At 40.4% G+C, this 14,821-nt stretch overlaps 1 protein-coding gene across 1 annotated transcript in view; it reads left to right on the forward strand.

The window, feature by feature from the left end:
• The window catches only part of dcps (decapping enzyme, scavenger), a 49,389-nt gene that overhangs the window by 18,376 nt on the left and 16,192 nt on the right, over positions 1–14,821 (forward strand). Inside the window, exon 4 of the mRNA XM_059639051.1 lies at positions 11,299–11,444. Coding sequence (XP_059495034.1) covers positions 11,299–11,444 — 146 coding nt within the window. The remainder of the gene's footprint in view (positions 1–11,298; positions 11,445–14,821) is intronic.

Here is a 14,821-nt window from a genome sequence, read left to right on the forward strand (position 1 = left end):
AAAGATACTTCGCCTTTATTTAAATGGTTTAAAAATGGACGAAAGACATTATAGGAAACAGCATAAATTTCAGAGATGAAAAAATTATTTTAAAAAGATAAACATGTTATCATTTACTCACTTCCCCCAGTGGATCACAATTTGATTGAGTGATTAACAGCTTCACAAAACTTGGAGATCCAAGTTTCATCAGCTGGACTGTGCTGAGTTGAATATATTCAGCTGAAAGAATCAACCAGCATGTCAGCACCTAATGCCTATTTGTTGACCCCTTTTGTAGATACATGGATGTCACTTAAACACAGAATTATGATTAACTTCTATGTTCTGAGTGAACACAAAGTTGTGTAATAATGCTTACATGGGAATAATGGCTGAGAGTATTTACAGTAAATTTCGTGTTTTCAATTTTTCTTCTGTTCAGAGCTTTCAACACTCGGAACTGATGCCAATTATAAGTAAATGAAAACACAGCTGAAATACCATGACAACCTTGTAATATTAATGAGGTTTGAGCAGCAGCTGTGGCCCAGTAACATGAGATCTTTCAATTAAAAACAGCATGAGAGAACTATTCACAACTGTTAACTACAAATCTTGTTTCTTGTGAAGACAGAGGGCTGAGCAATGACCTAATAAAGACCTTTAAACTTACAAAAAGTTAGAATAAACACAATCGTGGAGATGGACAAAATGGCTGAAGCAATTCTGTGGGGTTATCCCTGCAGGCGCTTTCCCTTTTTTCATAACAATTAACCAACTAAATCCTCCTTTACAACATCCATATTGATCACTGTAAGGTCATCTGGCTACTGAATGTTGGGAAGATTGGAGCCATTGTTTTCAGTCAGTACCATGAGCTGCATTCTCTAGCAATCCACTATATCTTGAACTGGCGACTGTCAAAAGCTAAACCAGATGATTTACAATCTTTGTATCATATTTGATCTCAAGATGAGCTTCTGATCATGTATCCAATTTACTGCTAAAATTGCAGTTTCTGCTTCTGTAATATTGTTCATCTTCACCTCCACCTCAACCACTGATCTGGTAATGACTCTCTCATCCATATCTTTGCTATTTCTTCTGGCTAACCTCCCAGCTTCACACCCGACTACACTCCTGGCATTGCTGAATCTGACACTGGGGTTGCAGTGAGCCAAGTAGATTAATATATCACAGGGTTTAGATTAGTAATGGAGAAGAGCCACAAAGAAAGAAACTAACATTTCTAAATCAAAAGAAGGCTAACATCACAGAATAGAGACAATCTCGCAAAATGGAACGAAATTTTAATAGGCGCGAAATGGAGGAACAATCAATGACACTTAAGGAAGAGATGCTTCTAATAGATGGAAGGTACATTACGTTTCACAAAGACTGAAGGCCATGATAGAATTTACTGAAACTACAAAAAAAAAGCCTGTCAGTTTTAATCTTCAAGTGAGAACTGTGCCAAAAACTTTTGGAAGGAGAAGTAAATAGAAAAATAAGACTGATAAAAATAGAGCATGCGGATAGAACGGCAGCAGGAATAAATAGAAACCCAAAAATCTTCCATGGTGTTGAAAGTAGTACGAGATAATAGATAAAATTATCAAACACCTGGAGAGGTTTGAGTTCATTCAGGACAGCCATCACAGACTCGGAAAGACTGTTTATGTTTGACGAATATAAAGGCATTGATTGATGAAGTCACAGAATAAATAAAAGGGATGTAAATGATATTGTCATCATAGAATCCCTACAGTGTGGAAACAGACTCTTTTGGCCCAAAAGGTTGACACACCCTCAGACATCCCACCCAGATCCATCACTCTATAACCCATCTAATCTACACATACCTGAATAGGCAATTTAGTATGGCCAATCCACCTAGCCTGCACACCTTTGGACTGTGGAAGAAAACCAGAGCACCCAGAGGAGACCCTTGCAGACACTGCGAGAATGTGCAAATTCCAAACCGACAGTTGCCTGAGCGTGGATTGTCCACATGGATTTTAAAATAGACATTTGACAAAGTATCACCCAAAGATATGGTTCACAAACTGAAGCTTGGAATGTTGGCATCAATGTCAGATTAGATAATAGAAAACTGGTTTAAAGACAGAGAAAAGCAAGTCACAATCAATTTAACATACAAGAAGCTAAAAATACTCAGCAAGTTAGGCAGCATGGTTAAGTAAAGATACTGCAGTGCAGTTTGTGTCAGTGAAAAGAAGGCATTGCTCTCCTTAAATCTATGCCCATCACAACTAAAACTCCTTACCCTTCCAGAACCATATCTCTCTATCCCCATCCTATTCATGTATTTGTTAAGACGCACTTTAAAAGTTACTATCATATCTGCTTCCTCTACCTCCCCTGGCAGTGAGTTCCAGGCACCCACCACCCTCTGTGTAAAAATATTGCCTAGTATATCACCTTTAAACCTTGCCCCTCACACTTTAAACCTATGGACCCTGGTAACTGACTTTTCCACCTTTGGGAAAAAGGACTGTCCACTTTGTCCATCCCCATCATAATCTTGTAGACCTCCATCCGGTCACCCCTCAACTTCATTCACTCCATTGAGAACAGCCCGAGTTTCTCCAACCTTTCCTCATAGCTAATGCGTGCCAAACCAGGCAACATCCCAGTTAATCTTTTCTGTACCCCCTCCAAAGCCACCACATCCTTCTGGTGGTGTGGCGACCAGAACTGAACACAATAGTCCGAATGCGGCCTAACTAAGGTTCTAAAAAGCTGCAACATTACCTGCCAGTTTTTAAACTCAGTGCCCCGGCCGATGAAGACAAGCATGCCATATGCCTTGTTGACTACCTTCTCCACCTGCATTGCCACTTTCAGTGACCCTGTGTACCTGTACACCCAGATCGCTCTGCCTATCAGTACTCTGAAGTGTTCTGCCATTTACTGTATATTTTCCATCTGAATTAGACCTTCCAAAATGCATTACCTCACATTTTTCCGGATTAAACTCCATCTGCCATCTCACTGCCTAAGTCACCAACCTATCTATATCCAGCTGTATCCTTTGACAGTCCTCATCACTATCCACAATTCCACTGACCTTTGTGTCATCGGCAAACTTACTAATCAGACCAGTTACGTTTTCCTCCAAATTATTTATATATATTCCAAACACTGATCCCTGAGGAACGCCACTAATCACTGTCCTCCATCTAGAAACGCACCCTTCCACTGCTACCCTCTCTTCTATGACCAAGCCAGCTTTTTTATCCATCTTGCAAGCTCACCTATGACCCCGTATCACTTCACTTTCTGTATCAGCCTGCCATGAGGGACCTTGTCAAAGGCCTTACTGAAGTCCATGTAGACAACATCCACTGCCCTGCCCTCATCGATTATCTTTGTCATTTCCTCAAAAGACTGACTCGACCTCCCGTTTATAAAATCATTTTGTTTCTTGTTAATATACCAACTTACTTCCAAGTAGGAATAAATCCTATCTCAAAGAAGCCTCTCCAATAGTAAAGCTCACCAGTCTGTAATCAGCTGGATTATCCTTGCCACCCTTCCTAAACAAAGGAACAACATTGGCTATTTTCCAATCCTCTGGGACCTCCCCTGTAGCCAGTGAGGATATAAAGATTTCCCTCAAGTCCCCAGCAGTTTCCTCCCTTCCCTCTGTCGCTATCTCCTGCCTTTTGTCTACACACCCTTCCCCAGACTCATCATTCACCAAAACCTTCTCTACAGTAAATACTGACACAAAGTACTCATTTAATACGTCATCCATTTCCTCTGGTTCCACACATAAGTGCTCTTCCCTGTCCTTGAATGGGCCAACCCTCTACCTGGCTACTGTCTTGCTCTTTATCAATGTATAAAAAGCCTTGGTATTTTTCTTAATCCTGTTAACACTGACTTTTCATGACCCCTTTTAGCCCTCCTGACTCCTTGCATAAGTTTCTTTCGACTTCCCCTGTACTTTTACTTGGAGTTAAAAACTGCTTATTTTATAATGTTGATGTATTGTCATGTAAAATATCTGTGTATTAATTCTTTTCAATAATGCCTGCCAGCAGTCACACATGTTCTCCGTAACAGGCCAGTGGAGTGCTCTCTTAGAAGAGCGATTACTTGGTTATATTGCCAGAATGGTGAGCTACATTTCCATGCTCAGCAGGCCAAGTGTTTTCTCTATCTTTGTTTAATTATCTTTCTATGTCTTGTTGTACATGACTCTTGTTGGAATACAAATGCAAAGATAAGCTTGTAACACCTCCTCCAAGAGAGTATTACATTTGCAACAATTGATTCAGTCTAACTTACAGAGTTAGTTGCGATTGTTTTGAGTTTCCGGAATGTCCCAGTGAATTAATGTCTTAGAAGTTAAGAGTTGAGTTCCCAGAGGTTTTACAGAAGTTGCAAGTTCTTTTTAGGTTTTTCTTTTGATTGCTCCAAGAGATTGCTTGGTTGGAGGTTCATCAATGCTGAGCATGCCTGGATAAGGCAAACTTAAGAGTCATAGAGCTTTACAGCATGGAAAAAGATTCCTTGGCATCTACCGACTCTGATTCAATTTTACACACTTGGTGTGTGCTATGGTGTTTCAAGTGCTCATCTAAGTACTTCTTTAAAGTCTTCATGATTGCTACCTCTACCATCTTTTTAGGCAGTGAGTTTCAGATGTTCACGACCGTCTGAGAGAAAAATTATTTCCTCAAATGTCCTCTCAACCTCCTGTTCCTAACCTTAAATCTGTCCCCACCCAATTAGCAAACTATTATTTGGGGGAAATATTTCTGTCTATCTACATTGTCTGTACCTCCCATAACTTTGTACACCTCAATCAGGTCTTCCCTCAGGCTTCTCTGTTTTAAGGAAAAGCAGCCAAACTAGTCTCCCTTCATAGCTGAATCACTCCAGTCCAGGCAACATTCTGGCAAATCTCCTCTGCACCCTCTTTAGTGTAATCATATCCTTCTTAAAGTGTGACAACCAGAACTGCAAACAGTACACCATCTGTGGTCAAATTAACATTGATATGGAGGTGCTGGTGTTGGAGTGGGGTGGCCAAGGTTGGAGGTCACACGACAGGTTTACTTCAAATCATAAGTTTTTGGACTGCTACTCCTTCATCAGGTGAGGTCTTCATTGCTGCATTGTCCTTCCATGTCTTTTTTTTTATATTTCCATTACCTATCTCACAGAGTATAACATTGGTAAATGTGAACTTGTCCTGTTTGACAGACAGAATATAAAAGCACTATGCTCTTTAAATCATGAGAGATACTGGAATCCAGAGGTACAGAGAGATGTAGGTGTCTTCGTACAAGAATCATTAGTTATTATATGTAGGTGCAGCAAACAGTTAGGAAGGCAAATGGAATCTTGTCTTTTTTTGTAAGAGAAATGAAATATACAACTCAGGATATTTTACAGAAGTTGTGTGGGGCTTTGGTGAGAGTACTTCTAGGTTAGTGTATAGAATTTTATTCATTTTTAAAAATAATATTATTTTAGAAGCAGTTCAGAGAAGGTTCACTCACCTCTTTCCTTGGGTGAAGATATTATCTAATGAAGAAAAGTTGAATAGGTTAGGCCTATACAGTTTTGATCTACACCCTTGAAGTTTAATAGATAATCTTACTGAAGATCATTGGTCGGGTGCTGGATATCCAGAGGATGTTTCCATTTGTCGAAGAGACAGGGATGGGGGACTTCGTTTAAGAATAAGAGGATATCAGAGATAAGGATTTTCTCTCAGAGGGCTGTGAGTACTTTATTTAACTGCCCAGATGTCAGAACATGCCAGATCTTGTACTCACTGATTAGCTCAAGCATTTGATGAGTTTTTGTTTCCCTCTTTGCTTGTCAGAGGTGCTCAAAACAACCTTGAACCCCTTACTCCTTTGTTTGCGTGTGATAAGCCGTACAAAAAGTGATTGGTGCAGATACCTTTCAGATCTCAAATGGCTCAAGTGTTCTTTTGGGAAGTGACTTTTGTGTGTCTAGAGGAACTATTTACTACAATTTGAAATGATTCCTGGTACTGCCTCATCATGCTGAGTGTAACTAATTTAGATAAGCCTTTGTCTCCGTGAACCAAAAATGAGAGTTCCAGAATTTTGACAAAGTGGCATTGCAGGGATTGTGATGTATTTACAAGTGAAAATGGTGAGTGAGGTATACAAGATAATGAGAGGCATAGATAGAGTTGATAGCCAGAGACTATTTCCCAGGGCAGAAATGGCTAGCACGAGGGGCCATAGTTCTAAGCTGGTTGGTGGAAAGTATAGAGGGGATGTCAGACGCGGGTTCTTTACACAGAGAGTTGTGAGAGCATGGAATGCGTTGCCAGCAGCAGTTGTGGAAGCAAGATCATTGGGGTCATTTAAGAGACTGCTGGACATGCATATGGTCACAGAAATTTGAGGGTGCACACATGAGGATCAATGGTCGGCACAACATTGTGGGCTGAAGGGCCTGTTCTGTGCTGTACTGTTCTATGTTCTATGTTCTCTTTGGCTGAGAACTTGTAGGTGATGCTGACCAGGGACTTGTGTAACTGAAGAGCTTAAATAAATATAAACTATTACAGAGGTAGTACTTGAAAAATTCACTGAATTAAGGATTGATAACTCTTCTAGCCCAAGTGAGTTTCATCCCAGAGTTTTGAAGGAATTTACACTATAGATAATAGATTCCAGAACTCTAGTATTTAGGAATGAACTCAAAATAGTTGCCAAACATTAAGGAATTATGAAGGGATTATATTTTGACATTAAGGGATATAAAGACAATAAAAGTTCCATTGCAGTAGAATCTACAGTCTAATTGCTGTGCCCGTCTCATACATAAGATTCCCACCAAATGTGAAATTCAGGGTCTCATATTGAAATTAATAAAAGGGAAATCAGATAAGAAAGTAGGCAGAATGAAGCATCAAAAGTTGCATCATTATACCATGTATTTTCCTTCACTCCCATCATTCTCAACAGATAAGCAATTAAAAAAAGACAATTATTTTAATATTTCCATGTTGGACAGAAACACTCCAGGAAAGTTGTTGGGAAAGGAAGAGGAGTAAGTGTAATTATGCTGTTTGGTGAATTCCTCCCCAGAGATCATGCATAATGACTGAGGAGCCAATGAAAGAGTGAATAGATGTGGAGGGAGAGTCTGTGCTTGGGTCTGACAAGGACCGGCTGTTCATTTGTCAGCTTTTTCTCCAAGGTGCTATCACTGACCAATTAATGATATTCCTAAAGCAAAACATAACACAAGTTCAGAAGTTTCAGTTCATAAATCTATGAAATGAATACATTTGAGGAAAACATTAAATAAATAAAAGATATTCTGGTGAAAACCACACCAATGTTTTTTATAAATTCATAACCTGCTTGCTGTTGTATGTAATGTCTCTATGAAGACTAAGAACCTTTATGCCTTTCTAAACACATTTTAAGCCGATCCTCCTACTTCAACAATCTAAGAACCTAGTAAGCCCAGATCTGTTTGATCCTCCACCCCTTTAAAATTGCATCCTTTGTTTCAAATTGCCTTTCCACGTTGTTTCCTACCAAAATGTATGACATCACATTTCTCTGAATTAAATTTCATCTCCTACATTTCTGTCCTTGTCAACTTAAACTCAACTCCAGTAGTTAGCTGCTGTTTATAAATTTGTAGCTCATTTCATTTCTGAACTACCTTCTCTTTCACTGTGACTTTGGCAGTTCTTCTCTTTGTGAAGTAGTCATTTGGTTCTTAGCCATGCTTTCTACTTTTCTGGACCCAAATCTATCCCACCCTCCTCTTCTGATTCTTTTATTGTTTATCTGACTGTAATAGATTTTTGGATATCCTTTTATGGTAGATACCAGTGTCTTCTGAAACTGTCTTTGCCTCACTTACTTTATTTTCTGATTTTGTTCTGAGCTTTCTAAATTCTTCCTGGCTCTCACTGTATTGTGAATTGAGCATCTATCAGATATGCCATTTTCTGCTTCAACTTACTGTAAGTCTGTAATCATCCAGAGTGCTCTGGTTTTGTTTTCCCTTCCTTTCCCATTTGTGCATTGTACCTCAAACTGTGTTCTTTCCTAAACACAACCAATTGTTTGATGACAGTTTTGCATGCTAATCTTTGATTCCTGTTTACCTTGGACAGGCTTGTTCTCAACCTAATGAAATTGAAAGTGAACGTGTTTATAGCACCTCCTTACTTAGTTTATTTTTACTGGTGTGCCACTATTCACACCTGGATATGGAGGGACTGCAGAGCTCTAATTGAATCTATTTGTGGAATAACTTAGTGAGATGTTGTATGCTGTTTCATTATGGTCGTGTGTTATAAATTCACTGGGTTGGCAATTCATTATTGCACTTGGTGCTGCCCCAGGCTGCTCTCTACACTCTTCATTGGACCAGTGTTGATAATTTAACTTGGTTGTGAAGGGCAAGATAAGGTGACTTTGCAGTAAAAGAATATAATGGTATAGAACTTTGCTGCCGGTGGTCGGCAGTATCTTGTTGATTACTAGCACCGATTTGCTGAACCTGTTCTGTTGAACTCACTCGTGTTTGCAGTGAGAATAATGTGGTCAGCCAGGTGGATCTCAGAACATGAGTCCCCTGATTGGGGCTGTTAATCTGATCCAGTTAGGGAGCCCTGTCTGACAGATATAAACAGGAGCATCAGAAGTTCTGTTCACTCTGAGACCTGGCTCTGAGGAAGCCGGAACAGTGTTCAAATCCTGTGCATATGTAAATGAAGAGTGATTTGTTGGTGGTGGGGTACTAGCCTCAGTGGAGTTATTTCGGTGATTATGCACCTAAAACAGGCTTTAACTGATTTCTGCTATACTGTGTTATTTAAGATCAGTGTTTGATCCATAATAATGAAGAATAAAGTAAAGTTAGAGGACCATATGGCCATGACCTCTCATTGAAGAGATGCCATGTGGTGAGCTTAACCTGAGGGTCATTATGCCTCAGGTGAGGGGTGAGAATAAGAAGGTGAGAACGTCATGAGAATACCCATGACTAGAAAGTCATAACCTGCCTTACCTATTTATAGATGCTTTCAGAACTGTCCATTTCTAACATTTTCTGTTCCTATTCCAGACTGCAGTTTTATTTTAAGCTGCTTGATCTCTCAAAGTTTCAAAGATCTCAAATCACCATTTTCACTTAGAGTTCATTTGGTTAGGTTACAGCCAGAAACTGATTAAGAAGTATAATGAGTTGATACTTTTTCACTGTATTTAAATTTATGAATGAGTTGTAAAGTCATAGAGCATGGAAACAGACCCCTTGGCCCAACCAGTCCATGCCAACCATAATGCCAAACTAAACTAGTCCCACCTACCTGCTCTTGGCCCATATCCCTCCAAGCCTTTCCAATTCATGTCCTTATCCAAATGTCTTTTAGATGTTGCAACTGTACCTGAATCCATTACTTCCTCTGGAAGTTCATTCTGTACACAAACCATTCTCTGTGTAATAAAGTTGCCCCTCATGTCCTTACTAAATCTTTCTCCTCTCACCTTAAAAATGTGCTGCCTAATCCCCCACTCTAGGAAAAAGACATCTGCGATTCACCTTATTTATACATCTCAAGATTTTATCAGCTTACATTAAGGTACCTCTCGACCTCCAAAATCCGGCAGCCTCTCCTTATAACTCCAACCCTCCATTCCCAACAACATCCTGGTAAATCTTTCCTGAATCCTCTCCAGCTTGCATTACTCTTAAACACTATGACTACAAGAGGCATCAGAAGTTGGGAAGTCTATGGCGAGTAACTTGTCTTTCAGCTCCAAACAAAACTTGACCATGTCCAAGGTACAAATCAGGAGAATGGCAGAACATTCCTATCTTGCCTGGTTACCTGCAGCGCCAAAAACACTGAAGAAATTCAATATCATCAAGCACAAAGAAGCCCATGAATTGGCACCCATCCTCAATCTTAAACATTCACTCCTTTCACCACCTTTCCACAGTTACTGCAGTGTGTGCCATTTTACAAGATTCACTGCAGCAACTCATGAAGATTTTTCAATTGAATGTTTCAAACTAGAACGTCTACCAACTAGAACAACATGGAAATACCACCACTTATAAGTACCCTTCTAAACCACACACCATCCTAACCTGGGAAAATTATTCCCTGACTGCACTCTGAGTGTACCTACACTACATGGACGGTAGCTGTGCAAGAAAGTGGCTCACAATCACTTTCACAAGAGCAGTCAGGGATGGGCTATAACCGTGCCACCCGTGACTAAATTTAGGAAATGAACATATGAAATGCAGACAAAGTGAGACTAGCAGTTAAACAATGGAATTGTTGGAGGCTGTACTAGAATTTTATGCCCCCTCCTCTGGCAAGTTTTGTGAGTAGATATTTAACCAGGTGAAAGGGTGACGGATGGGGACTCAGTCATCTTCTTGCCTCTGCCTCAATTAACGTCAAGTCTCATAGGCATGAGTCATACTGGTATTAGTTGCAGGCTCCCCTCATTCAAAGGAACTCAGTGCCTAAGCAAGGGACAAAGCATCATAGTTTGGAGTGAGACCCTTTGCTGTCACCATCCCTGAAGCAGGAAGCATAGAGGTAATGTCATTGGACTGGTAACCCAGAACCCCAGGTTCTGGGGACATGGTTTCTAATCCCACAGTAGCAAACGGTGGGAAATTTGAATTCAATTAAATAAGAACCTGAATTTTATATTAAAACAAGCGTAGTCTGATGGTGACCATCTATCCATCTTGATTGTCGTAAAAACTGATCTGATGTACTAATGCCCATTAGGGAAAGAAATCTGCTGCCCTTACACAGTTTGGCCTACATATGACTCTAGCAATGTGGTTGAATCTTAACTACCATTTGAAATGGCACAGAGAGCCAGTCGGTTCTAAGCTGATGAAAGTTAGGCTAAAAATATTTACCTTAACAGCAACAACCCAACAATAAAAAGAAATCTGTATCCCTTCTCCCTGTAGCCCTCATCTTGCCATTACTCACCTGTGGCCTCAATAATCCTAGGCAGTGGTTGTTTGCATTGCTAGCAGCTGCTGAATGCTTTTCCATTGGCTGCATACGGTCCATTGTTGGCCAATTAGATAAAAGCAGGGGTGATAGCAACGATGTGCAACAGTTGTTACCTCCAGTAAATACTGCCCTAAGAAATGAACCTTTTTTGTTTTAAATGCCATGTCTGACAACTATACCATGATAAGTGAAGAGCAAATGACAATTGATTTAGAAAATTTAAAGTGTATTTTTCAAATTCTAAATTAAACGCCTGCATTCCTTCACAGAGATAAAGACCACGGTGGTATATCCAGCTACAGAGAAGCACATCAAGAAATATCTGAAGCAAGAGATGTACCTCGTTAATGAAACAGCAGAAGACTACAAAACCATCACCAATCCATACCTTGAGTCCCACACCTTTAGTATTCAGGTATTTTTCATTTCAAATCATTTCCCCTTCTGTCTTTTGGTATTTTGGAAGAGACTACTATGGATGGATGTGCAGACAGGTTTGAGCTCTGTCCCAAAATCTCCCAAAACCATGGCCTGGTCTGTTATTTGGAGGTATACAAAAGTAACATTAATATTACTTTGCCTTTTATTAATTTTACAGCTACACCTCTGCTCAGTGTAGACACAAATAAGATAAATTCAAGATAAAGCATGGGGCACAGATTTAGATTTAAAGTAATTAGTAAAATAATTGGAGGAAATTTGAGGGGCAAAACATTTCACCCAGTGGGTGTCAAAGCCTGAAATGGTGGTAGAGGCAGAAACCCTCATATTTAAAAAAAATGCTTTCGATATTTAGTATAGATAGAAAAGTACAGCACAGTACAGGCCCTTCAGCCCACAATGTTGTGCCGTGGAATAATCCTAATCCAAAAATAAAATAACCTAACCTACGTTCCCCTCAATTCACTACTGTCCATGTGCATGTCCAGCAGTCACTTAAATGTCACTAATGACTCCGCTCCCATGACTACCACTGGCAAAGTATTCCATGTGCTCACAACTCGCTGGGTGAAGAACCTCCTTCTGATGTCTCCTCTATACCTTCCTCCTAACATCGTAAAACTGTGACCCCTCGTGGCAGTCAATCCTGCCCTGGGGAAAAGTCTCTGGCTATCGACTCGATCCATGCCTCTCATTACCTTGTAAACCTCGATCAGGTCACCTCTCTTCCTCCTCCTCTCCAGAGAGAAAAGTCCGAGCTCAGTCAACCTCTCCTTGTAAGACAAGCCCTCCGGTCCAGGCAGCATCCTGGTAAACTTCCTTTGCACCCTCTCCAAAGCCTCCACATCTTTCCTGTAATAGGGTGGCCAGAACTGGGCACAATATTCCAAGTGTGGTCTCATCAGGGTTTTGTAGAGCTGCAGCATAATCTTGCAGCTCTTAAACTCGATCCCCCTGTTAATGAAAGCCAAAACACCATATGCCTTCTTAACAACCTTATCCACTTGGGTGGCAGCTTTGAGGGAGCTATGCACTTGAACACCAAGATCCCGCTGTTCCTCCACACTGTCGAGAATCCTGCCTTTAATCCTATATTCAGCATTTAAGTTCGACCTTCCAAAATACATCACTTGGCATTTATCCAGGTTGAACTCCATCTGCCATTTCTTCGCCCAGCTCCTCATTCTGCCAATGTCTCGCTGAAGCCTGCAAAAGCCCTCGATACTATCAATGGCACCTCCAATTTTTGTGTCTTCAACAAACATACTAACCCACCCCTCAACCTCCTCATCCAAGTCATTTATAAAAACTACAAAGAGCAGAGGCCCAAGAATAGAGCCCTGCGGACACCACTCAGCAGTGACCTCCAGGCATAATATTTACCATCTACAACCACTCTCTGCCTCCTGTCAGCCAACCAATTCTGAATCCAGACAGCCAAATCACCCTGTATCCCATACCTCCTGACTTTATGAATGAGCCTGCCATGGGGAACCTTATCACATGCCTTGCTGAAGTCCATGTACACCACATCCACTGCTCGACCCTCGTCAACCTGTCTCGCGACCTCCTCAAAGAACTCAATAAGATTTGTAAGGCATGACCTCCCCCTCTCAAAGCCATGCTGACTCCCTTTAATCACACTATGCTTTTCCAAATAGATTTATGACAGACGTAAGACTGACTGGTCTGTAATTTCCAGGGATTTCCCTATTCCCTTTCTTGAAAAGAGGAACAACATTTGCCTCCCTCCAATCTTCCGGTACAACTCGCGTGGAGAGCGAGGAAGCAAAGATCTTCATCAGCAGCTTAGCAACTTACTTTCTCACTTCCCGGAGCAACCTAGGATAAATGTGGTCTGGCCCTGGGGACTTATCAATCTTAATGTTTGCCAAAATTTATTTGAGACATGGATCTAAAGGTTTACCGCCCAAGAGATGGAATACGGGCTTAGGAATTTTTTTTTTCAGCTGACCCAAGCACATTGTAATTAAATTCCTTCTTTGTTGTAAATTTTCAGAGCTTCTAAATGTTGATTTTTTTGTTTTTCCCCAGGCACCAACAGCTATTTAGTCCATCTGCCTAATCAAACAGTTTGTTACAGGATTAATAACAGGGTCAATAACAATGGTGCATAATTTTAAGGTGAAAGGCAGATGGTTTAGAGGTAATTTAAGGGAAAAGGTGATGGGAGCCTGGAATGAATCGCCTAGGAGGGGAGTTGAGGCGGGAAACCTCACAACATTTAAAAAGTACTCAGATGAACTCTTGAAATAATGTAATGCCATAAAATTTCAGTTGCTAGAAAGTGGGGCTGCTGTAGACATAGAGTTGTTTGTCTGTGATGGGTCAAAGGGTTTTGTGATTTTATATTAACAGTTAACATTTTCTAACATTGATTCATATTTGCTGATACATTCCTATCTATTCCTTTGCCAACTCTTTCAGGTCAGTCTATTTCAGCTCATCATTCTGAGTTTTACTGAAAATATTTTGCCTCAACTTCCATTAATGTCATCTTTAGTATGCAATAATGGCCCTTTTTTCCTGATATTCATAGCTGTCTTAATACCTCTTAGTCCACATTTTGCACACTCTTCAAATCTTAAATATTTTCATTAAATCGTCCTTAGCTTATTTCAGAGGAGTGTGTCCCAGGGTAGCCCATTTGTTCTGAACCCTCTGCTTCTTTAGTTCTGCAATGAATCCGGCAGTCTTTCATCTGTGTTTCCTAAATGAATAGTTTTTAAGTGAGGAGACTAAAATTACACAGTACTCCCAAAAGTCTCACCGAGGCCAGATATAACTTCAGAATTATATCTCTCAACATATAAATTATAGCCCTACTTAAAGATCCCAACATTCTGTCTGTAGTTAGAGTATGATTGAAATGAGTATTTAACATTTGACCCCATCACAAAATGTGGATTTGGGGAAGGTCATCTGTCACGTATGGACTTCAAGAATCTGGTTGCGTCGTGGTAGATGCATAATCCAGAGCCCAGGCTACTACTCGGAAAATGAGTTTAATTTCCTCCACAGCAGCTGGTGGCATCTTAAAAATTCAATTATTAAATAGAGTCATACTGCTTAGAAACAGACCCTTTGGTCACACTGACCAGATATCCACACTGAACTAGCCCCATTGGCCAGCAGTTGGCCCGCATCCCTCTAAACCCTTTCTCTTCATATACCCATCCAGATGCCTTTTAAATGTTGCATTTGTACCAGCCTCCGCCACTCCCTCTGGCAGCTCATCCCATACACTTGCCATCCTCAATGTGAAAAGGTTGTCCCTCAGGTCCCTTTTAAATCTTTCCCCTCTCACTTTAAATATATGCCCTGTAGTTT

This window comes from Stegostoma tigrinum, chromosome 32, assembly GCF_030684315.1.
Source record: "Stegostoma tigrinum isolate sSteTig4 chromosome 32, sSteTig4.hap1, whole genome shotgun sequence".
NCBI classification, from domain to species: Eukaryota; Metazoa; Chordata; class Chondrichthyes; order Orectolobiformes; family Stegostomatidae; genus Stegostoma; species Stegostoma tigrinum.